The 25,070-nt window shown below is 42.3% G+C and overlaps 2 protein-coding genes across 5 annotated transcripts in view; one reads left to right on the top strand and one right to left on the bottom strand.

Moving 5' to 3' along the window:
- Nucleotides 1–4,207: 4,207 nt before the first annotated feature.
- rpl9 (ribosomal protein L9) lies at nucleotides 4,208–19,963 on the bottom strand. 2 transcript variants are annotated; one of them, XM_060916517.1, is made up of 7 exons: nucleotides 19,858–19,963; nucleotides 14,995–15,110; nucleotides 14,697–14,792; nucleotides 14,456–14,588; nucleotides 6,071–6,151; nucleotides 5,256–5,372; nucleotides 4,208–4,366 (listed from the first exon to the last, which is right to left on the bottom strand). In XM_060916517.1, the coding sequence occupies exons 1-6, from the start codon at nucleotides 19,901–19,903 to the stop codon at nucleotides 5,266–5,268; spliced, it is 579 nt and encodes a 192-aa protein (XP_060772500.1). In that variant the 5' UTR covers nucleotides 19,904–19,963; the 3' UTR covers nucleotides 4,208–4,366; nucleotides 5,256–5,265. The 2 variants fall into 2 exon arrangements, with proteins under 2 accessions (XP_060772500.1, XP_060772499.1); XM_060916516.1 differs by lacking the exon at nucleotides 5,256–5,372.
- A 660-nt stretch (nucleotides 19,964–20,623) lies between these two features.
- The window catches only part of lias (lipoic acid synthetase), a 56,898-nt gene continuing 52,451 nt past the window's right edge, over nucleotides 20,624–25,070 (top strand). For 2 of the 3 annotated variants that reach the window (XM_060916514.1, XM_060916513.1), the window contains exon 1: nucleotides 20,624–20,740. In XM_060916514.1, the coding sequence (XP_060772497.1) occupies nucleotides 20,639–20,740 (102 nt within the window). In that variant the 5' untranslated portion in view covers nucleotides 20,624–20,638. The remainder of the gene's footprint in view (nucleotides 20,741–25,070) is intronic. The other variant, XM_060916515.1, reaches the window with a different exon arrangement.

The following is a 25,070-nucleotide window of genomic DNA, read 5'->3' as shown; positions in this document are numbered from 1 at the left end:
ATATGTGCACAGAGTCACATGAATTAGGATGACTGACTGTTCAGTCCCTTTGACTAAGTTGGTGTATATCCTGTGAACATTTCAGAGGCAACAGCAGTGCCAAACGCACCTGGCAACAGGTGAAAATGAAATATAAAAACATCATTCATAATGGGGTGTGTGTGTGCGCGTGCAAGCAAGCATTCATTTGCCTTTTATTTCAAGTTTTATCTGTTTGCCTAATAGTTCAAATTGTTTTGTATATAGTTTATAATGTAGTTGTGTGATATTAATGATAATATTGTGGGAAAACTACTTTGCACGGACGTTCATTTAATTTATTCTATCGTCATTTTGTTTGTTCTATTTTTGTGTATTTTATTTATTTATCTGTTTGTCTAGTTGTATCTATTTTTCTAATAATATATTTTTTGCATTAATAGTTTGTTTTTTCCTATTAAAATAATCTTGTGTTCTTGTTATAACTTTATTTATCTGACTGTTTAGTTGTATCTATTTTTGTTACAATTTCAATATTTTTAATATAGAAAGTTTGTTTTTTTCTATTAAAATGTTCTTGTGTGATAACTAGTTCTTGTGTTATTTATTGTAGTTTTATCTATTTTGTATCTCAGACTTAAATATTTTTGTAAAACAAGTGTTTTTCTATAAAATATTCTTGCGTTCTTGATAACTATGTTCTTGAGTGGGTTCTTTTTTTTTTTTTTTTTTACAGAAAAGCCGTTCTGCATGGACATTCATTGAAGCCCTCATTGTTTTTTAATGGTTATTTATGAGCGTTTAGGGGTTACAATAATGTAAGTCTAGGTTGCTTTATATAAAAGGTATGTCCAGAAATATTGATGTCACTGTCTAAGCAGAGGGATCTGGCTTCTTTAGACGCTGTCTTCTTAAAACTGAATAAATATTTAAAAAGAGCCAAATGAGCCAGTCTTTTGAACGGCTCTTTTCAAAGAACGGATCACAAAGATGCGGATCCCATCAAAGAGCCATAAATCCCATCTCTAATCTGCGCTCCGATATCGCACGGGTCTTCCAGGTACCAGGCCCGGCGCCAGGAACAGTTTACGAAGGGGGCAATTAGAAATCACAAGGGGGCAAATATTTTTCATATAGTGTGTAGTAGTGATGGCGGTCTGACAACGTGTTTCAAACAATTAACTGCGCCAACCACAAAACCACGGCCCCGAAGGTTGCTTCCGGGAAAATCATGTGACATATTACCAGGGCAGTTGCGCTTTATCAACTCCCGTGCCCACCTGTTAACCCTCCCCTCCAATTTTCTCACAGACACGCGTTACAACCGGAAAGATGCCAAACATAAAACAACACACACAAACCTACAGGCAAGTCCTTTAAATTTAAAATACATACAAATAGCTCCGCGGCATGAAAAAAAAAACCTCAATGCAAGTAAAGCTAACCACTTAATCCGCGACCCCAGTTTAGGCGTGTAGGGGACTAAACACTCTGAAGTGATGAATTTTCACCCCCGCTGCATGGGGGGTGACGTCAACGACACATATTCTTACGCGATTTGCGCACAAAGCGGACCATATATGAACACATACACCAACATAAACGGAGATAAACTTAGCCTACAAAGAAAGAAAATGGATTCACAATATTGTGATTGAATTCGTTTAATTCGGAGGGGGAAAGACTACTCCCGTAAACTGACTGCATATTACAGGATATTGCAGAGACAGTGCACTTGTAAGTGTGCATGTAAGTAAAACCCCCGCCCGCCCGCACGACCCCTCCCCTTGTCCTTATCACAGGTCTGTGTGTGCGCGGCTGTGTCAGCATTTCACACATACACCCACAATAACTAGTCCCCAGTAGTTAGGATTGATACATATGTCTAAAACAGGGTTAATATTAAATTCAGGCTTTTTGAAATAATCCTACCTTAATACAGTTGAATTCTACGATTGCAACGTAAGAATCATAACAACCAATCAGATTTGTTCTACCGTGCCAGTTTTAGTAGTGATTTATGTGAAATGTATTTTTGTGCAATGCGCAACCACTTAATATTTCGTATTTGAAAATGCAAATTATTAATACGTCTATAATACATTATATTTTCATAAGAAAACAATTAAGTGATCTGAGTCTCCGTTGAGGGGGCGGGGCTGTAGCCACGAGGGGGCGACGCCCCCTTTCGCCCCCCCGTGGCGCCGGGCCTGCCAGGTACGCTGGCATTGTCTCTAGAGGAAATGTCGGTGGAGAGGTGGTGTTTAAAAAGGGTGTGGTTAATCGGAAACCTCGGGTTAACCAAGAACATAACCTGAGATGAGCAGGTTTGAGATGCAGCGTAAGTTGCCATGGCAGCATACCTCGGTTTGAACATAGCCAACTTTCGTAGTATGGGTTAATCGGGAAGTTACGCTGCACGTGATCAAGTTACTCTCGAAGTTACCCTGGTAAGCCAGAAAACCCGCTTCGTAGTACAGGGCCCAGGTCATCACAGGGCTGACACAGACAACCATTCACACCTACAGTCAATTTAGAGCCACCAATTAGCCTAACCTGCATCTCTTTAGACTGTGGGGGAAACCCACACAGACAACATGCAAACTCCATACAGAAAGGCCCTTGCCAGCCACTGGGCTCAAACCCAGGACCTTCTTGCTGTGAGGTGATGGTGCTAACCACTACACCATGCCGCCCCAATTCTCATTCAATTAAGCTCAAATTTTAACAGCACATGTGGAAATCGGTCAAAATTTCATGTTATTAATCTTTTTAGCTATAGAAATGCCATTCACTGGAAACATATCTGTGAAGATACTCAGTCATCCAGGTACATAGTAATCTGTGGTTGGTAGAAGAGAGCAACTGGACTTGCTTGAAAAGTCTTGAAGACGTTTTGCCTCTCGTCTGAAAGGCATCCTCAGTTCTGTCTAATAGGGAGTATCAAGTATTTATCCTCTCATGGATCATCATAGAATCCGAATCAGATGCTGATATGTTGATAGATATGTTTCTACGCACTTTGGGATGAGATCCCTTCGACTGGTGCGGGAGTATGAGAGGACTTCCAGAAAACTGGCAGACATCTTAGCCAGAGAGGATCGTTCATTTTTGTCAGCCTGGAACAACCATCACTGAACAGAGGTGGGTGTCTATGACATCTATCAGCCACCTACAATGCAGCCATCAGCATTCTATGATGATCCATGAGAGGATAAATACTTGATACTCCCTATTAGACAGAACTGAGGATGCCTTTCAGACGAGAGGCGAAACATCTTCAAGACTTTTCAAGCAAGTCCAGTTGCTCTCTTCTACCAACCACATTCACTGGAAAAGGCATTGCGCGCGCAAGCATTAGGGTACACTCAAACAAGACTGTGCAGCGTGCATTTATGAGAGAATTCTCTTTAAAAAAATAAATGCACCAACTGCAATGCAGATTTGAACATGGCGCAAAAAGTTCCAAGAGGAAGGCTGTCTGCGCAAGGCAAAAGGAGCATCAGAAGAGACGGTCAAGCAGGTTCACGAATATTGAAAATTTGCAAAATCGTTCATGGAATCCACATACCTTCTCGAGGAATAAATCTTATCGCTTAACATTAAACCTGTTCAGTTTCATTTACTGAGACTATGTAGTTTCTGGGATGTTTACATCTCAAACGATAAATTTTTTGAAACACCCTGTATTATCCAGCAGTTCCAACCATGCCCTACGTAGAACTAGATGCTACCACCCTTCAGTGGTTTTTGCACTCGGGCACCCCTTTTCCCAAGACACACACAAGGGGGTAAAAAAAAAAAAACCTGGAGATGACCCTCTCAAATTGGATTTTTATATACAAGTATTCTTGCTATGAACACAAACTCAATGTCACATACTGTACAGTCCAGGACCTGCACTAGGATTTACACCTTAATCCCATTGCCTTAAAAGAAACATCTTTGCAGCTCTGATGAACCCCTAGTGGTCCAGTCAAACAGATGTGATATCTATTGTATTAAAAATAACATTAACGCTGATCCATAGAGCCTCCATTTTGTTTAAATTATGCTCTGCATATATGCTCCTAATATCCATACATTGCTTAAATTAAATCTTGAACTGTCCTGACCGCTCTACAAAAAAAAAAAAAATCATGAACCCTGATGTCTTCAGCTGTCTCTAAGGGAAATTAAAACCCTGCTATTGGTCATTTTTAACTTGAATACAAGCAACTTCAAATACTGGTGGTGAAAAACATGTTTATTGACAGATTTTACAAGGACCAATGTTGTTAATCATCAGGCTGCTCCACCACAGTGGTCTTCTCGCTGACATAGATCCCATCCAGAAACTTCCGGATGTCTTTCTTCCGCACAGCAGTGGCCTGCTGGATGAGTGCAGCTGAGGGAGAGAGAGAGAAAATAAATGTACATCAACAGTAAATGTATGAAGAGGTAGGAGGAAAATTAACTCTGCAGAAAAGGGACTCCGTTTAAAACATGGATGCAAACGGCGCGCCTTTTGGCGGATGCCGCCTTTTTCACGGCTGTCTGGGGGACTTGTGTGAATCATGCAGATCCGATGAGTTTTTTTTGGGGGGGGCGTGGCATTGGAGTGTGATTATAATTTCATCCTTTCTGATTTACTGTTTTCTTCTTATACTTCCTATGTTTCATGGACTGTAACGGCATTTGCTTATTTAGTAATTTTAATACAGAATTTACTTTGCTGAAATTATAATCAGACACTCCAACGCGCCCCCCCCCCCCCAAAAAAAACCTCATCGGATCTGCGCGATTCATACAAGTCCCCAGACAACCGTGAATAAGGCGGCATCCACCAAAAGGCGCACCGTTTGCACCCATGTTAAAAGAAAACGGAACCCCCGTACAAACAAGTGCATGTAACTGTTTATATTGTTAATTTACACTAACGGCTATATAAAATGCAACACTGTCCTGATGAATAGACATGCAACATGCACATGGTGTTAGAGCTGCAAATAACAGTGGTGTTAGTAACAGACTCCCAAAGATGCAGACACCTGGCGTAAACACAAAAAAAGTTAAAATGAGTAGCGATTAATACTGCAAGGCAAAAGCATGACGTAATTTCATTTCTTCTCAGTCTTGATATGGGGGTACATTTCAAAAGGAGGGTGGGGAAAGAAAAAAAGATAGAAGAGCAAAGAAGCAATGCGTGTCTGAGGTGGAAGAGGGAAAAAAAAAAAAAAAAATCAAAGCAGTGCACACAAACGTGTCCTCCAGCCCGACAACAGGCCCACTCTAACCTCGTGTCCTCTATGCCTCTGGCTCCACCACTGTACCCTTCTCAGAGACATAGATACCATCCAGGAACTTTCGGATATCCTTGTTTTTGACCGTGGTTGCCTGCTGGATGAGGGCGGCTGGAAGAAGAGACACTAAGGAGGTGAGGCTCATGTCGACATAAGCGGAGGTCATGATTAGATGATCGGTTCATAAACCAATGTAAACAGGATTAGGGATCGACAGCAGAAACTGGCGAGATGTTTGGAGACAGATGCGTCAAGGAAACATGTTTCAAACACTTTAGATCACAACACACTGGTACTGATTGAGAAGGTTGAGAGAAGCTGAAAAGAAACCTCTAGTGGCAGAGTTCAGCAGGGATTTATTCAGTTAGTATACCCACTCCCAAGTATAGATTAATTTCACATGGCGTGAAATGCAAAAGAAAAGTTCAGAATGACTTCACATTTACCAAAAGGTAGGGGAGGAGGAGGAGGAAATAATATAATGTTGCCAAGACCAATTTCACCCCTGCACTGGTGATGCACGTCATACTGACAGCAACCAGTAATCATGTCATCAGGACTAAAACCCAGAGGCTTCAGCCCAAAGCTAAACCTTTCTGCCAGCTCAGTTTGTCTCAGTATGTTCTGTTCAATGTTAAAACCCTCGTCAGCTTGATGTTCCAGACACTGATCATAGCCTGCTCTAGACAGGAGTGAAGGATCCTTTGCGACACGCCAAAACGTGCTTTTCAAACAATGAACACCGATTCTTCTCCAAGTTTAATACACGATGTCTGTTCCTGAATGAAAGTGAATGGGTGGAGCCTCACCGGAGTTCGACACCAGCTCAATATCGTTACCCTCCAGCACCAGCTCGTCTTTCTGGGCAGCGGACAGGGCACAGCTCACACCTAAAAACATCAAGGCACACAATTAGAGTCCTTCGTAGCTTCCACCAGCTACTTCAGTAGTGACGTAACAAACTGCAACTCCAGAGCTTGCTTTGAGAACTACGAAGCAGCGATTCAAAGCTTATATTGAAGCGCCAAAGTCACATGACCAATAAACAACTAAAGCTTTGTTCTGTACATACCCACGACTGCCGACAGTGGCTCAGAAGCAGCTAAAACTAGTTCAAACTACTATGTGGCGTTTGTGTGCATAGTATCAAGTGCTTTAGTTTTACTGACAAATGAAAAATGATGAAAAAGACTAATGCTGCATTCATGTGCTATGGGAAGATGATATTTTCCAGTTGGGAAGTGGTATTTACCAGTGTAGGGGCGGCACGGTGGTGTAGCGGTTAGCGCTGTCGCCTCACAGCAAGAAGGTCCTGGGTTCGAGCCCCGGGGCCGGCGAGGGCCTTTCTGTGTGGAGTTTGCATGTTCTCCCCGTGTCCGCGTGGGTTTCCTCCGGGTGCTCCGGTTTCCCCCACAGTCCAAAGACATGCAGGTTAGGTTAACTGGTGACTCTAAATTGACCGTAGGTGTGAATGTGAGTATGAATGGTTGTCTGTGTCTATGTGTCAGCCCTGTGATGACCTGGCGACTTGTCCAGGGTGTACCCCGCCTTTCGCCCGTAGTCAGCTGGGATAGGCTCCAGCTTGCCTGCGACCCTGTAGAAGGATAAAGCGGCTAGAGATAATGAGATGAGATTTACCAGTGTGTTGTGTTCACATGCTTTTGTTGTTGTTGACAAATTAAAGATGGTGGACCAGATTCAGAATCAGGCCTGTTATTTGGCTAAAACAAATTATAGATTGCCTTGTTCATCAGCTGCAGCAGGAATACGAGTTATCAAAAGTCAAAAGGTAAATAATGCTGAATATTTCCTGATCATGACAAGTAGAGATTTTCTTAACACACTGAATGCCACGCAGCTTTTGGAAATTTGGCTGTAGCCACAATGAGAGTAGCCAGTATCTAGATCATTGTTGGCGTTCTTTGGACAGCCACAGAATATTTTGTATTAGGCTATAACAGTGGTTACGTTAGACTTTTTCCATTGTCCGTCATTTTGACGGACAGGGTTGTAAAAATTCCATCATTGTCCATTATCATGTCATTTTATTTTAACTTTTAAATGACAATGTATATAGGCTATAAATGCTATATATTTAATAACTTGTGTTTTCATGGACTCTTTCATTTAAAAATTAATTCACAGAACAAGCTTGTATTATTTAATCATTTATTTATGTATTTATGATGCAAAAAGATGAACAGAGATTCTGACGTTCGGTCACTTGTGAACCCATTTTCCCTCCGCTAAAAACATTGGCCGTTGTGCCTTAACGGGCATACGAACAATGTTATTTTACAACGTAGCAAGACAATTGTAGTTAAAATATGAACAGTCCACTACAACGATTTAAGTGACAATCTAATTTTACCTGTTTGCGTGAGCTCAAACCTTCCTTCTGGCCCGCATGGATTTAAATTGGGAGCTCGCTTGTGCATAATCAAAGTCGTCAATGGAGACTGCTGCCGAGGCAATTGTCATTAAATTTTGCGTCTTTGCCTCGGACAGACGACTTCTCATTGACGTTTTAATTTTATTCTGAAGGCTGAACCCGCGCGCTGCTGCGACACTGGAGACTGGAATAACCAGCGCCACTTCAGCCAAAGTTCTGAAGTCGGGAAACCTTTCTCCCAGGGAAGTGATCAGAAGCCGGCAAGAGCCTCTGAAAGTTGGATTTCCCGACCCTGCTAGTACTCTCTTCATAGGGAGGAAATCCTGCAGCATGCGGTCTTTCTGCACCAGTGGTGCAGCTGCACCCCGCGTCTCAGCTCGGCGGAGCCTGGAACCTGACACGGAAGGTCTTAAATAAAACGAAGTTATGTTTAAATGTTAGTTTGTCTACCCGTGCTCTCATTAAAACGATAGTTTAGCAGATATTCGAGCAGTGATGTTCCTAAGCTTGCTGGGGAAGAATACAATAAATCGACATTTGTTTCATTTTAAAAACAAGAAAACAACTAGCCTAAACGAGCGCTATTGCATTAAGACGTACAGGCAGGGAAACGACACAAACAACCCAATGCATCTCTTTTTTTAATAGCAAAAATGACGTGTCTTCTGCAGAGAAGGGAAACATTAATCCATCTCACTGTGCTAGTGGTTAGAAAAGTCAGAGCGCAGTCAGGAGCGCGATGGGGGGGGGGGGGGGGGGGGGGGACAGCCTTGCGCAGTGGCTACAATGTATACATGAGTAGCCTATGCACTGAACATCAAGACTGCCGCAACATCGGCTCAGATTGAAAGTGACGGCAGTGAAGACTATGTATACTGTATGTAAGAAAACTCTGCCACAACTTGCCAATCATTTCAATTGTGTGTTTCATTATGTTTTATTATTGTTATTATTAGGCTATTATTGTTATTGGTAATGGTAACGGTAAACATCCGTCAAAATGACGGACGGCCTTCAGATTTTTCCGTCATAGCTAAAAAAAATCCGTCAATGACGGACAATTGTTGGTTAACGCGACCTATGGGCTATAATATACATATTATAATATAATATACATAACATGACTCGTTTAAAAGGTGAGTCAGCTTTCCGTAGGTGAAAACCACTTTTTTCTTGGTTCATAAGCTAGTCTTGTACCGCTCGCCGCCATGTTGAAAAGGTTAAAGTTCATCTCATCACAGCAACTCGTGTATCAAAGTTTTCTACGAGTTGCCCAGTCGAAAATACCACAAGAGGGGGCGTTCATGTGTGCTTCCATGTCAGCGTTTGGTATTTACCATAATTCCCATAGCACATGAACGCACCATAATTTGGAGGAAAAGCTTTAAAAACACATTTCAGTCACTTAAGCAAAATATTGTTTTTAAATACTTAATAATTAACATTTACACTATAGAAAGTCATTTCAGTAACAAAAACATGTATTGGCCTCTTCTGTTAACATCTGGGGCCCATGTTGAAGTTTCAAGTAATGAACCTTCTTTTGACACTTGGATTTGAAGCTTTATTGGTTTACAATACTTCACCGACCCATCACTACTTCAGAAATTTACTCCAAACTATTTGCTGGCTGGTCACGGTCTGAAACAGGATCAAAAGCTTTTTCACACTTAAAACACGTATGCACACAAGACAACACAATGCTGGCCAAGAAGAAAAGCCACAGATTGTTTTAAGCCAGTCACTAATCTGCTGAACTACTGGCTGCTCCTTAAGAACAGAAACTACAATGATTGCTAAAGCACTCGTACTCCTTTAAAAAGCACTGATACTCTTGTAATTCCACGTATTTATACAGTGTCTCGCAAAAGTATTCATCCCTCTTGGTGTTCGTCCTGTTTTGTCGCATTACAAGCTGGAATTAATTTTTGGAGGGTTAGCACCATTTGATTTACACAACATGCCTACCACTTTAAAGGTGAAATTATTTGTCACAAGATTAGGGAAGGGGGGAGAAAAAAAAAAAACAAAAAAACAAAACAAAACCCTGAACTCTGGAGTGTGCATAAGTATTCACCCCCTTTTCATATGGAACCCCTAAATAAGAGCCGCTCCAACCAATTCACTTCATAAGTCACAATTGGTTGATTAAGAGCCACCTGTGTGCAATCAAAGTGTCATGTCTATAAACCCACCTGTTCTGGAAGGACCCTAACTCTGCAACACTACGTTCAGACTGCAACCTGAAACGACCCATATCTGATTTGTTGTTAGGCCGTTCACATTACCAATTATATGAGACTTGTATGCGATCTCCAATATGAACGGAAAACGACCCAAAAGTGTCCCGCATGCGCAAATTGACACATAATAAGCACACCTACGTAATACGTAAACAAACAAACAAAAAAAAAGCGCACTCTTCAAGTTTGCAAGTAAAGCATGGAGATGAGGCGAGACCTGGCGATGTGGTTTTTGTAGCAGCAGCAGAACTCACGATAATCTGATTAATGTGGGCAGCAGACAAATGAGACTGAAGGTGTCAAATTACTGGAAATTTCCAGAACAATCTTGTAATACAGGATGATTTAACATCCAGGTCCCTACCAAATCCACCATTAGCTTGAGCAATTCTATAAAAGTCTATTTAAATTCTGAAAACTGTACAAATGTTTTCCACCAAAGAGGCGGGATTAGCCAACGCAGAATAGTGACGTTTGTCTCTTGATGACGTGTAGGTCGCATGAATGCGACCTGTCCGGTCAGACTGCAGTCGCATGTGAAAATAACGGATATGCATCGGAATTAGGACCACATATCCAAGCGGCCTGGGTCGCATGTGAAAAAAATCGGATCTATGTCGTTCAGATTGTCAATGACAAATCGGATACAGGTCGCATATGGGGGGAAAAAAAAAATCCTAGGATATGGGTCGTTTCAGGGTGCAGTCTGAACTTAGTCTAAGCAGGCAACATGAAAACCAAGGAGCCTCCAAACAGGTCAGAGACAAAGTTGTGGAGAAGTATAGATCAGGGTTGGGTTATTAAAAAAAAAAAAAAAATTTTTTATATATATATATATATATATATATATATATATATATATATATATATATATATATATATATCTCTCCCAAACTTTGAATATCCCACAGAGCACCATTAAATCCATTATAGCAAAATGGAAAGAATATGGCACCACTACAAACCTGACAAGAGAAGGCCGCCCACCAAAACTCTCAGACCGGGCAAAGAGGGCATTAATCAGAGATGCAACAAAGACACCAAAGATAACACTGAAGGAGCTGCAAAGAGCCACAGCGGAGATGGGAGTATCTGTCCATAGGACTACTTTAAAGTTCATACCATGGGTAAATTCAGGAGCAAGATCAATGTAATTCTCATCTCATCTCTAGCTGCTTTATCCTTCTACAGGGTCGCAGGCAAGCTGGAGCCTATCCCAGCTGACTAAGGGCGAAAAGCAGGGTCATGCAAACTCCGCACAGAAAGGCCCTCACCGGCCACGGGGCTCAAACCCGGACCTTCTTGCTGTGAGGCGACAGCGCTAACCACTACACCACTGTGCCACCCTCAATGTAATTCTATTTTATATTAAACTTTGGTCAAATATCTGTCACATTTGGCATAATTTAATTTTTTTTTTTTACCTTGTGCAATACCAGAAAAATTCAGTTGAAATAAAGCCATTTGAGGCGAATTGGTCCGCCTCTGAAAAAAAACTTAGTATTTGGATTTCCTGGGAAACACTGATTTTCGTGACGTTGCGTGCAGGACGCCTCCCTCTGAATCCTACGTCAGCGCTGGTTTATGAGAAAACAACCTGGTGGTTTTCTGCAAATTTCAACGTTACCACATAATTATTAAAATGGTTAACGGATGTATTGTAGGAGGGTGTAGTAACACCAATCTTGATGGGATTAGTACTCATCGTTTTCCAAAAGACCAGACAAGGAGAGAAATGGGAGCGCTTGGTCTACACAGGCTGCGCACTGAAACCATGCAAAGCTCTCGCAGCCTGCTGGCGCTTCCGCAGGTGACGTCATGAATCTGGCTCCAGACTCCATTAGGATTTTTCCAGACATTTTTTTTCTGCTGTAGACAGATGGCCTTGTGCAAAATTACCCTTCTGGATGCGTGTGTAAAGGGACATTCATTAAAAAAAAAACCCACGAAATTGGTCCAGAATATATACACTCCACAGAGTGGGGCTTTATGGAACAGTTGACAGAAGGGGTGGGGGTAATTGCTGAAGAAACCACATTTGGAGTTTGCCCAACCATGTGGCAGACTCCTCAAAGACATGGAAGATTCTCTGATCAAATGAGACTAAAATTTATCTTTTTGGCCAACATGGGAAATGCCCAACCCCCTGAGAACACCAAAAAAACACCAACACCCTGAGAACACCATCCCTACAGTGAAGCATGGTGGTGGCAGCATCATGCTGTGGGGATATTTTTCATCTGCAGGGACAGGAAAGCTGGTCAGGACTGAAGGAAAGATGGATGGCACTAAATACAGGGCAATTCTGGAGGAAAACTTGTTTGAGTCAGCCAGAGGTTTGAGACTGGGATGAAGGTTCACCAGTACAATGACCCAAAACACACTGCTAAAGCTACACTGGAGTGGTTTAAAGGGAAACATTTAAATGTCTTGGAATGGCCTAGTCAAAGCCCAGACCTCAATCCAATTGAGAATCTGTGGCATAATTTGAAAATTGCTGTACACCAACTAGGGATGTTAACCGATGACTGTTTGACCGGTGGTTGACCGAATCAACGTCAACCGGTTAATTTTTTTTTGGTTGTCGGTAAAAAAAAAAAAAAATCATCGTTTTGAAGCTGCCGATTTTAGAGCAGAGGACTTGGAATTCTGTGTTGTAAACACTTGGGGCATGCCATGCGGTGCAAGGACGACAGCTGACGAATCAGAAACACCCATTCAGTCATGTCCCGCCCCAGTTAAAGACAGCTAACAAATCAGAAACCCATTCAGTCATGTCCCGCCCCAGTTGAACACAGCTGCCACTCAGCGAAAGAAAAAAAAGTGTAGAGACAGGCTTTTTAGCTTACAAATTACTATTCTGTTATTTTTTTTTTTAATTATTAGAAGGCACATCGAGTTTAGTCCTGCCTTGGCCAGTGCATTCTGAAAGTATGTTTCGGTCTGTAGCCAACAATGCATGTTATTGCAGATCATATCTCTCCACACAAACTAAAGGCGCAGATGCCGACTTTTTCATGGCCGAATCGTGCAGATCCGATTGCTTTCCTTTGAGCATACAGAATTTACTCTGATGAAATTATTCAGACACTCCAACACCCCCCCCCCCAAAAAAACAGATCTCTGCACGATTCAGCTGTGAAAAAGGCGACATCCGCTAAAAGGAGCGCCGTTTGCGTCCCTGTTTAAACTCATAGGTTAACCGACTTTAACCGGCTAATGAGGCTCGGTGGTCGGTCAAGATTTTTTTTTTAGTTTTCGCCATCCAACACCAACACAACCCATCTAACTTGAAGGAGTTGGAGCAATTTTGCCTTGAGGAATGGGCAAAAATCCCAGTGGCTAGATGTGCTAAGCTAACAGAGACATACCCCAAGAGACTTGCAGCTGTAATTGCAACAAAAGGTGGCTCTACAAAGTTTTTTTGTTTTTTTTTTTTGGGGGGGGGGGGGGGGGGGGGGGGGGGGAGATACCTAAGCACACTCCAGATTTCTGTTTTTTCTTCTTGTGTCACAATATATAAATTAAAAAGTGCACCTTTAAAGTGGTAGGCATGTTGTGTAAATCAAATGGTGCCAACCCTAAAAATCCATTTTAATTCTAGCTTGTAATGCGACAAAACAGGACAAACACAAAGGGGGATGAATACTTTCAAAAGACACTCTCCCCCACTCCTTTGGACTTGGTTGTGTATTTGCACTTCATGCAGTCCTGTGTACCATACTGCTGTATTATTGCAGGTTACACCATGGTCCTGAAGACACTATTGTTCCAGCGTATACAATAAATTATTAATCCACTTGAATCCAGCCAGAAGGCATTTCTTAATCAAGAACCTCAGAACCGTGTTAAACTGATCTTGGTCCCCAGTGTAATTGAGGGGTGCCAGATCAGAACTAAGCATTTACCTTAAATCCACCGATGATCACGTAAAGTACACGTAGTCGTCGGTGGACTGTGTCACAGGGCCAGGAAGTCTTCTGACTTATAGTTAGCCCCCATGCTTCAGTATTAGGTCAATACTGAAGCAGGGGGGCTACTGGCATTCACTGCTTCTTCAGACAAACTATTCCAAGGGCCAACAACTCGTTGGGAGAAATAATCTCTCCTAACCCTTCAGACAAGAAAAAAGCAGCTATGGCGCTTCATGTGTACAACTGTACACTATGTCCGAAGGGGTTATTCAATCCTTCCACCATCCTAGCAGCTCTCCTTTGGATGTTCTCTATATTATTTACATCCTGCTGTAGAAAGGGTTTCCATGCTTGTCTAAATGGGGTCACACTGAAGTTTTATACAGCCCCGGTATGTTTTCCATACTCGTATCCTCATACATCCTTCTTACCCCCTTTGAACACAAGGAAAAATGCTTTGGAACCGCTTGTGTACAATTGCACACATTATGTCTGAAGGGGTTATTCCTAGTATTTGGTTTGCCTTCTTTACTATACTAGCCACAGTAGTGAGACTGGGCCTTTAGAATAACTAAAGAGATTGATTTATGGTTAACACAGCCTTCTAAATAGCCAGGCTTGGACCGAACGAGTACACAGACACACCTTGCCTCATGCGCACACGGCGGATATATTTCTCCCCCAGGAAGTTTCTGATCTCCACCAGAGAGCCAGTCTCCTGAATCACCACGTTAATGGGGAAATGGGCGTATACAGATCGCATCTTGTATCTGAAACCCTTTAAAAAAAAAAAAAAAAAAAGGCACATTAGTGCAAGCAAACAAGCTAGAGTAAATGACTGCATACACAAAACATAAAAATACATCAGTACTGTACATGTCCTTACCAGAGTTACACCCTTGATCATGTTCTGAACATGGCTGCAAATGGTTCTGACTGTTGCCAGCTCCTTCCTGTTACCCCACCATTTATCCACACGCAGCTACAGAAACAAAATCACAGCTTCATCACAAAATTTGTTGCAACCAAGTGGAACGAACACACACCAGGCTCTGACCCAATTAATCACCACACTACGTTTTACTTCGACTCCGGTGCAACCTTTAGATCAGGAGCTTGTTTTTATGATAAATGGTAACACAAGCATAGGAGGACCAGATCACAAACAAAAAGATGCTCATTACCTTCTTCTGTTTCTTGCCGAGCAGGCGCAGCTCCAGGTTGATGTGGTTGAACTGACGGCGTAGAACCCCACGAGGTCCTTTCACGCTAACTGTGCGACCCTTCAACGACACATCGACTGTAGGGGTCATAACAGAAGTGACGATATAATAAATACAATCAGTATACACAGGGAGGAGGGGAAAAAAAAAAAAGATTGCAGATAAGGTCATTTTAAACGACTTCTAATACAACCACTCCATTAACATTTGAGGAAAACTGTTGCAGCAATCAATTTGAACAAAATTAAGTACAGCTCCTGGACGAAGTTGTGTGAACAGCCATGAAAGGCAGACTTGACCAAAAATCCCATGACACACACAATGGCCAACTTGAACAAGTCTAAAACCCAAGCAATAATCAGTGAATCATGACAAAACGCACCACGGCAGGCCGATGGGACAATTTAGGCCCAAAAAAAAAAAAAAAAAGTGTGTTTCCGGTAACATGAAATACTAAAATAAGGTCGGTAGGTAGGAAAGTTTTTTTTAATTTTTTTTTTTTATTTTGTTCGAAAAAGTTAACACAAGTAAACATCTTACAAAATAGTATTTTGGCACAGAATCCTTAATACCACACATCATAATAAAAAGTGTTTTAAATCTTTAAACGAATAAAAAAAAAAAATTTGCGAGAGTTCGAGTTATGATCTACGGAAGCGATATTTCATGATATTTTCATGTAATAACGTGAAAACACCTTATCAAGAAATAACATCCTAGGCTAGGCTACTTCCATTAAAAGCAGACGGCCTAGCCTACTGTAGAACTTGGGTCGAGCAAAAACACCAAGCAAAAACATGGCTGAATCCTGAATGACTCCTATTTGTATAAATAGGGGACTACATAGGCAGCAAAATGTAGTGTTTTTCCCTGCCATGGAAGTGCACTTGTATACTGAAAAGGAAGCAATTTGCATTACAGCCTTGAATGAGGATTCAAAATGGCAGCTCGGCTCAGTTTTCCTAAGTGCGCTTCCATGTTTATGCAGGAGGGCTGATAGAAGTGGCGAAACATTTTACTTTTTATCGTTTCTTTCACAACTTGAATGCGTTGAAACAAAAAAAAAAAATGACAAACTAACGCCGCTTACACTAAAATATCGAGGGAAATTTGTAATAAAAACTTTACGGTCGGCAATTTCGACGCGGAAACTCTCGATCGGTCGGGTTACCGGAAACACACTTTATTTGGCTTTATAAGCAGTCAGCTCTTTGCAGCTCGAGGTCCTATGCTTGGCTTATGAACACAAAAGTGGACAGCAAGCCTTCAGGTAAACAAAACCCTCAAGATCAAGCACAAAAAAAGTTTTAGTTCGGAGCTTAACCTCTTTCCTTTTCAAGAAGCACTGTCAACAGTTTTAGGCTCATTTTTAGAGGGGAAAAAAAAAAAAATTTTACTGCCAAGGCACAGACAGCTCTTTGGTGACTTCAAGGTATATACACAAACACCCCTTAATTCTAACAGGTCAAAGCAGCGCCATATTTAAAAAAAAAAAAAAAACCAACAACAACAATCTAGTTATAAAGGTATACAGTTGTCTTTGCAAGGTCTGGCTACATCTTGAAGATATGAACAACTTGCAGCAATCACTCAATCTTCTGGACACAGGATTTTTGCAAACGTGATCATGTCCATTTTTCACACTCAGACCCTTCACACCATAGGACTAGTCTGAGGAAGCATTTGGGCTAACTGGCTGGATTTGTTGCTTTACCACTGCACAGAAAAGAGAACTCCTCGTTCAAATGTTGATGAAATTGGATCACGTCACATTCATACATTTATATATTTTAAAAAAAAAAAAAAGTTGCTGGCAAAATGCGACTAGGTGACTACAGTTTAGAAAAAAAGACAAAATACCGACTGGTTACAGATTTTAATACGGATGCTAGTAATTTACGAATGGTCACTGACATGAGTATATTACGGATTTCATACATGTAGTTAATTTTAGACATTGCTACGAGTCTACAGAACAATGATGCGTAGCACCAGAAAGTCAATGAAGTCAAGCCAACTCACGAACTGGCAGACGAGTCTTTTGATATAGAACTCAACCCTGAAACGCAATTTTTGCTAAAAAGGGGTGAAGTTTACATATTTCACCCAAAGTAGAAACTAGGGATTGGGTAGCAGATGGTCACAGGTAAATTTTTTGGGGTGGGGGGGTGGGGGTGATCACAGATTTCATACAGATGATGCATCACGGATAAAACTAAGTTTACAAAACAATTAAATGTTCAAACTGCCAAAGTTTATAAAATCTCTTAGCCACATTTATGTTTACTTTATTGATTTCACATCCATGAATGAAAGATCCGGAATTTATATTTATTTTCCGTGACACTGTATTTGTAGGACGTCATGCTTATTTTCCAACCAGGAGTCAGCGCTTCATGTGTGTGAGCTGCTGCAACGCTTCATGATTTTCTTTTGCGGTCACTGCCTTTGAAGAAAGACAATGCCTACTTTGTGTGCAGGATATAATAATCGCAGTAATAATGCTACTCGTGACAGAGAAACGGTTCTTCAAAATTCCCAAAATAATTAGAAACTGTGACAAAACAGATGAACTGTCCAAAGAACGCCGTGCGTACACTTGTTCATAAACATGCATCACAAGGACTTAAGTGAGGAAAAGGCTAGTTACACCTGTGTGTGGGGTGAACACTTTATAGCTGGGAAGAGTTCATTGCTAATTAAAGTTCCGTTTCCTGCTGACTAAACTGAACTTTTGAGCTTTAGTGCAAACACTCTGCTTCTCATCCTTACAGGAGAGAAACCAGCAAACCTATGCCATAAAACAGGTTAGGCACCAACAGTCAAATTAGGACACGATAAGCTAAAGATGAACTCATCTCACACCGGGTAAATTCAGGAGCAAGATCAACGTAATTCTATTTTATATTAAACTTGTCAAATCTCACATTTTGCACAATTTTTACCTTGCACAATACCAGAAAAATTCAGTTGAAATCAAGCCATTTGAGGCGAATTGGTCTGCCTCTGAAAAAACTTGGTATTTGGATTTCCCGGCAAACATTGATTTTCGTGACATTGCGTGTGGGACGCCTCCTTCTGAATCCTACGTCAGCGCTGATTTGTTTATGAGAAAACGATCTGGTGGTTTTCTGCAAATTTCTTCAAAGTTATCACGTAATTATTAAAATGGTTAACAGATGCATCATAGGAGGGTGTAGCAACATTACATTCTTCAAAGATGAAGTAGCATTGCGCTCAGGTGACAATTCTATATTTCAATGCAAAAATCACTAGCTACCAAACTTTGTCTACACAGGCTGTGCACTGAAACCGTGCAAGCGCCCTCAGCCTGCTGGCGCTTCTGCAGGTGACGTCACGAATCTGGCTCCAGACTCCCTTGGAATTTTTTCAGACGCGTTTTGTTATTTTATTTTATGCTGTAGACAGATGGCCTTGTGCAAAATTACCCTTCTGGACGAGTGTGTAAAGGGACATTATTTCATATTAAAAAAAAAAAAAAGAATTTGGTCCAGGATATGCAAGGCATAATGAGCGTGTCAATATCATCTCATTATCTCTAGCCGCTTTATCCTGTTCTACAGGGTCGCAGGCAAGCTGGAGCCTATCCCAGCTGACTACGGGCGAAAGGCAGGGTACACCCTGGACAAGTCGCCAGGTCATCACAGGGCTGACACATAGACTGTTACCCCTTTTCCACCAAATCAGTTCCAGGGCTGGGTCGGGGCCAGTGCTTAGATTGGAACCAGATTTTCTGTTTCCACTGACAAAGAACTGGCTCTTCCGCTGTACACGCACTTCCGCTTCCCTGCTTGGTTTGTTTTCACGACCACCATTTTTAAAAACACGAGCGAAGATGGAGCAGCAAAGAGCGGTTGATTGAGGAAGTACGTACATCTATACGACTCCAGTTCTAGTCATTATAAGTAACCGGAGGATAAACACTCCACTAACCACACCCACCAATTACTCCTAGCGATTTCGCGACTTCGCGCCCCCTTGCGTTGTAGCAGTGAATAACATCGCGCACGCCTATTAACTCCCCGCTCAACGATAAATTACAACTGTCTGCGAAAAGCTATCTGCGAAAGCCTTGTCGCAAGAGCATGCAGAAGAGTTTGGTCACATCTAACTACAGCCCCAAAAAAATACCACTGGCCATACTGAGCCTAGCTACATTGCTAAGAGGAGTGACAGCGCGTCGGACTGCCTGGGAGGTCGCGCAAAGCTCGGAGAGGTACGGAGGAGCTCGTCTCAATTCAGGTAAGAGCATATTTCATTATGGAAATACGGTGGACTGTTCCTTTAAGCCTGCTAACCTGAATTTTTGCAAATACCTCTCCCTCTGCTCGCCCTGTAAATGCCCTACGTCGCTGGATAGTGAAGGTGTTTTCTGCATCTCGCTCCTTTTTCTTTTATGTTTTTCGTTTGTCGTCTTCCTCGCATTCAAACCGAAGTCCACTTCATGTCCAAAATGGCGGTCACGTTTACGAAGGTCACGTGAGTGGGAAGGGTCAATAACAGAATACGTCACACTCCCTGACAAAGAATGCACATTCACCTGTTCAGGAACAAACTAACGTCAAGTGGTGCAGGTGGAGTTTAGTGATTCGACTACAACACTGATTTGTACATCATCCAACATGGCAGCGGATACATCCATCACACTACTGTGTCACGTAGCTGCACAGAAAGAATTCCAGTCCTGAAAGGCTTGTGTTCAGTACAGCTTGGGGAAAGGTTGCTCCAACATACCATACCAGCTAGAGTTAGTGGTGTTAAAGCAAGAGTGTAGTGGAAGTTCAACATGGACGGCTCACGTACCGTTGTCAGGGATGTCCACTGTCTGGGTACTGAGAATGGTCTTCATTCTAAGGACAGAAAACAAAATGGAGGAGGAGATCACAAACTACTCACAATCCTCCTGAATGAACATGTTAATACACAAACACAGCATGTTTACCACAAGTTTAACCAGAACTAGCTATCTCCATTCAACTGAAACTAGTCACGACTTCATGAGCTTGTTTTTAGCACTCTTTACACTTTCTCTGTATGAATGCTCGAACAGAACAGCCAGAGTACACGGCCTACAAGCTACACTGCTAGCAAACAACCCCGGCTAGTACTCAAACACCTTTATCAGTATTTCACAGCGCTAAAATACACATCCCTGTAACCCAAGTGACATCCAGACAAATCACAGAACACACCAGAAACACAACCTGCTACGCCATTACGAAGGATCAGATTAGATTCGAGTCGATTCAAAATGCTAGGAAACAGGACGCGCCATGTTCTTACCTCGCCGATAGAGGAGGAAAGGAAGGAGGAAAGACGTCATCACGCACTTGTAGAGTCTACGTGCTGCGTCATCATCCAAACTCCAGGCACGACCTGTAGAACTGTCGAGAAAGTCGATTAAAGTTTATACAGCTTCCTCGAAACAATTAAACAATTGTTTGGATTATTTTAGAATTGTTTGGATTATTTTAGGTTAAATGATAGTATAATAAGTGCATTCGTGAATAAAGTGAGTAAAATGTCGCTGTATTCGGCTGACAGGAGGTGAATTGTGTAAGTCAGGCAGACTAGTCGATAGCAGATGAGCAGAGACATGGCGCTGATCAGCAGGAGCAGTGGGGCTGTGAGCCGTTGGGTCTGTAATCACATTTTGTTGTCACCCAGATATTTTGAAGCCTCTCATGTAAGTGTGACTCGTACTTTATACACTCCGTGTGTGTGTGTTTATCTGGTAATAAATATATTTTGTTTGCAGAACCAGTCACGATTTTCCAGCAAAACCCAGCAGCCTTTGATATGTTTTTGTTTTACATAACACACTGCTTTCTTCACTGACATTATTTAAAAAAAGCAACAAAATATGGAATGAAAGTATTTGATAGGAAGAACGTATCTTATTTATGTCTTCAATAATAATAATAATAATTATTATTATTATTATTATTATTATTATTATTATTATTATAGCATTTTTCACAAATTTATCTTATGCCAAGGAAGAGCATGTCGGATGCAATTTTTGCTTTAAGAATGTTAATGCAGAAGTACAGAGAAGGCCAGAGAAAGCCACATTGTGTGTTTGTAGGCCTGGAGAAGGCATACTATAGAGTGCCGAGAGATCTCATCTCATCTCATTATCTCTAGCCGCTTTATCCTGTTCTACAGGGTTGCAGGCAAGCTGGAGCCTATCCCAGCTGACTACGGGCGAAAGGCGGGGTACACCCTGGACAAGTCGCCAGGTCATCACAGGGCTGACACATAGACACAGACAACCATTCACACTCACGGTCAATTTAGAGTCACCAGTTAACCTAACCTGCATGTCTTTGGACTGTGGGGGAAACCGGAGCACCCGGAGGAAACCCACGCGGACACGGGGAGAACATGCAAACTCTGCACAGAAAGGCCCTCGCCGGCCACGGGGCTCGAACCCGGACCTTCTTGCTGTGAGGCGATAGCGCTAACCACTACACCACCGTGCCGCCCTGTGCCAGGAGATGAGTTATGGTATTGAATGAGAAAGAATGGAGTGAATGAGAAGTATATCAGAGTGGTGCAAGACATGTATTGCCCCTTTTCCACCAAATCAGTTCCAGGGCTGGTTCGGGGCCAGTGCTTAGTTTGGAACCGGATTTTCTGTTTCCACTGATAAAGAACTGGCTCTGGGCCAGAAAAAACGGTTCCAGGGTAGCACCAGCTCTTTGTTGGGCTAGAGCAGGGGTCATCGAACTCCGGCCCGCCACCCCCCTTTGACTGGCCCCCCAGCCCCTCTGCCCCCCACCACTTGAACCGGCCCTATGAGGCAATCCCCAAAAGTGGTCATGGCCTATTTTTTTAAAATTGCTTTTTGGCAAATAATAACATGTCTGCATCTTGTATTTTGTTGATTTTATCAATTAAAATTGATATTTAGTTATAAAATGAACTGTTCATATTTTCTGAATTTTCGTCATATGCTCGCGATCAAGCAGTGACAGGCAGCGCACGTGCAGAGAACTGTCAGTGTTCAGGACAGCAAAATGGCTAGCGGTAAGCGATAAGTTGACAGAGAGTGCAGAGTTTTTAAAGAACAGTGGACCACCGATTATTTTTTCGTTCAGTGTAAGGACCGTGCAGTTTGTCTTGTATGTAAATAAAGTGTGTCGGTTTTCAAAGAATAGAATCTGCGTCGTCACTACGAAACCCGCCACAAAGAGTATGCTAGTTTGCGAGGGCAAACAAGAGAAGACAGGATTCGGAGGATGAAATGCGGACTGGCTGCACAACAGAATGTATTCCTTCGCCAAACCCAGATCAACCAGGCTGCTGTCCGAGCTAGTTATAAGGTAGCTCACCTACTAGCTACCCATGGAAAGCCATTTACTGATGGGGACTTTGTTAAAGTATGCATGCTTGCTGTGGCTGAGGAGGTGTGTCCCGACAAGAAGGATGCACTCAACGCGGTGAGTCTCTCCACACCTACTATGACCAGGCGAACCGAAGATTTGGGGGACAACGTGTATGACCAGCTGAATGAGAAAGCGTCAGAATTCGAGTTTTTTGCTTTGGCCATGGATGAGAGCAATGATGTGCAGGACACAGCACAACTGCTGTGATCTATTGATCTATTGCTCATATTATTATAATTTCACTGTTTTTAAAATGTATTTATTTTATAGGCCTATTTATTTGACCTTTATTAAGTGCTGCACACAATTATTATTAATATTATTAACAATATCAACAGTCCTACCTACAATTTATAATTTTCCACTCACCTTTGCCAGTGTCAATCACCTCAACTAGGCAAATGTTTCTTACCTTGACAGCTTTGATGTTATTTTTATTAGAAAATAAATAAATGGAATATCTGTGGTATTTCAAATTAAAACAAAGTGTGAAGACTCGATTACTACTTTTACAAACCACTAGTAAAGATAAACAAATATGTGCCAGGAATCAAGTGTTGATATAGTAGTGTGGATATAGTAGTGGGGATATAGTAGTAGGGATGGCTGTGCCAGGCTAGTAATCTCTACTACATAATGAGGCCTGCTGGTGGTCATATTTGTCTGGGTCATACAATTCTATGTTATATAGCTGACCCGACCCCGGCCCCCCATCACAGTCAGGAACGACCATGTGGCCCCCAGAGAAAAAAGTTTGGTGACCCCTTGGCTAGAGGAAAGAACTGCTTACGTCAGCAGGGGGGCGGAGTTGTTAAGACCAACAACAATAGCAAGACCACGGGAGGGCGCCATTTTTAAATAAGCGACAAGATATCATGGATGCAGTAAAGCAGCAGTCATCCATTATTATTGTTGTTGTTGCTGCTTCTTCTTCTTCTCCGTGTTGTCGTTGCTTCGATGTTCACACCAAGGTTTATGCAAACGCAGCGACGTAACTGACGTATACAGTGACGTAATGACATGGATCCCCTTAGCACCCCGAGCTATGGAAAAGCAAACTGGTTCTCAGCTGTTTCGCAAGTTGAACGAGTTGTGAACCAGCACCAGCACTGGCCCCGAACCAGCCCTGGAACTGATTTGGTGGAAAAGGGGTAGCCTATATGAGAACAGTGAAACAGCAGTGAGGTGTGCAGTTGGAACAACTGAAGGGTTCAAGGTGAAGGTGGGACTCCATCAAGGATCTGCTTGGAGTCCTTTCTTGTTTGCCGTAGTGATGGATAGCTTGACGGACAAAGTGAGGCAAGAGTCACCATGGAACATGATGTTTGCGGATGATATTGTGATGCACTATATTGCCAAAAGTATTTGCTCACCCATCCAAATTATCGGAATCAGGTGTTCCAATCACTTCCATGGCCACAGGTGTATAAAATCAAGCACCTAGGCATGCAGACTGTTTTTACAGTTTGGAGCTGGCCCCTTCCTCTTCCAACATGACTGTGCACCAGTGCACAAAGCAAGGTCCATAAAGACATGGATGACAGAGTCTGGTGTGGATGAACTTGACTTGCCTGCACAAAGTCCTGACCTCAACCCGATAGAACACCTTTGGGATGAATTAGAGCGGAGATTGAGAGCCAGGCCTTCTCGTCCAACATCAGTGTGTGACTTCACAAATGCGCTTTTGGAAGAATGGTCAAAAATTCCTATAAACACACTCCTAAACCTTGTGGACAGCCTTCCCAGAAGAGTTGAAGCTGTTCTAGCTGCAAAGGGTGGACCGACGTCATATTGAACCCTATGGATTAGGAATGGGATGTCACTTAAGCTCATATGTGAGTCAAGGCAGGTGAGCGAATACTTTTGGCAATATAGTGTATGTATTGAAAGTAGAAAGGTGGTTGAGTTGGGTTTGGAGAGGTGGAGGTATGCAATGGAACGAAGAGGAATGAAGGTGAGCAGGAGCAAAAGAGAATACATGTGCATCAATTGCCCCTTTTCCACCAAAGCAGTTCCAGGGCTGGTTTGGGGCCAGTGCTTAGTTTGGAACCGGGTTTTCTGTTTCCACTGACAAAGAACTGGCTTTGGGGCAGAAAAACTGGTTCCAGGCTAGCACCAACTCTTTGCTGGGCCAGAGGAAAGAACTGCTTATGTCAGCGGGGGGGGCGGAGTTGTTAAGACCAACAACAATAGCAAGACCGCGAGAGGGCGCCATTTTTAAATAAGTGACGAGATATCATGGATGCAGTAAAGCAGCAGTCATCCATTATTATTGTTGTTGTTGTTGTTGCTGCTTCTTCTTTTCTCCGTGTTGTTGTTGCTTTGATGTTCGCGCCAAGGTTTATGCAAACGCAGCGACGTAACTGACGTATACAGCGACGTAATGACATATACAGCGACGTAATGACATGGCTCCCCTTCGCACCCCGAGCTATGGAAAAGCAAACTGGTTCTCAGCTGGCTCGCAGGTTGAACGAGTTGTGAACCAGCACCAGCACTGGCCCTGAACCAGCCCTGGAACTGATTTGGTGGAAAAGGGGTATATGAGATTGGGGATGAGAGTGTAGTGAAGATGCAAGGAGTAGATGTAAAGAAAGTTGGTGAATTCAAGTACCTGGGGTCAAC

Source organism: Neoarius graeffei, chromosome 3, assembly GCF_027579695.1.
Source record: "Neoarius graeffei isolate fNeoGra1 chromosome 3, fNeoGra1.pri, whole genome shotgun sequence".
Classification (NCBI taxonomy): domain Eukaryota; kingdom Metazoa; phylum Chordata; class Actinopteri; order Siluriformes; family Ariidae; genus Neoarius; species Neoarius graeffei.
The sequence above is the reverse complement of the archived record's forward strand: the minus strand, read 5'-3'. Positions and strand labels throughout refer to the sequence as shown.

Coding starts and splice junctions, on each gene's coding strand:
- rpl9 (XM_060916516.1), bottom strand. CDS start 19,903: ATGAAGACCATTCTCAGTACCCAGACAGTGGACATCCCTGACAACG. Junction 14,589..14,696: donor TGATCAAGGGTGTAACTCTG/GTAAGGACATGT, acceptor TTTTTTTTAAAG/GGTTTCAGATACAAGATGCG. Junction 6,152..14,455: donor CCGTGTGCGCATGAGGCAAG/GTGTGTCTGTGT, acceptor TGATGTTTTTAG/GTGTGAGCTGTGCCCTGTCC.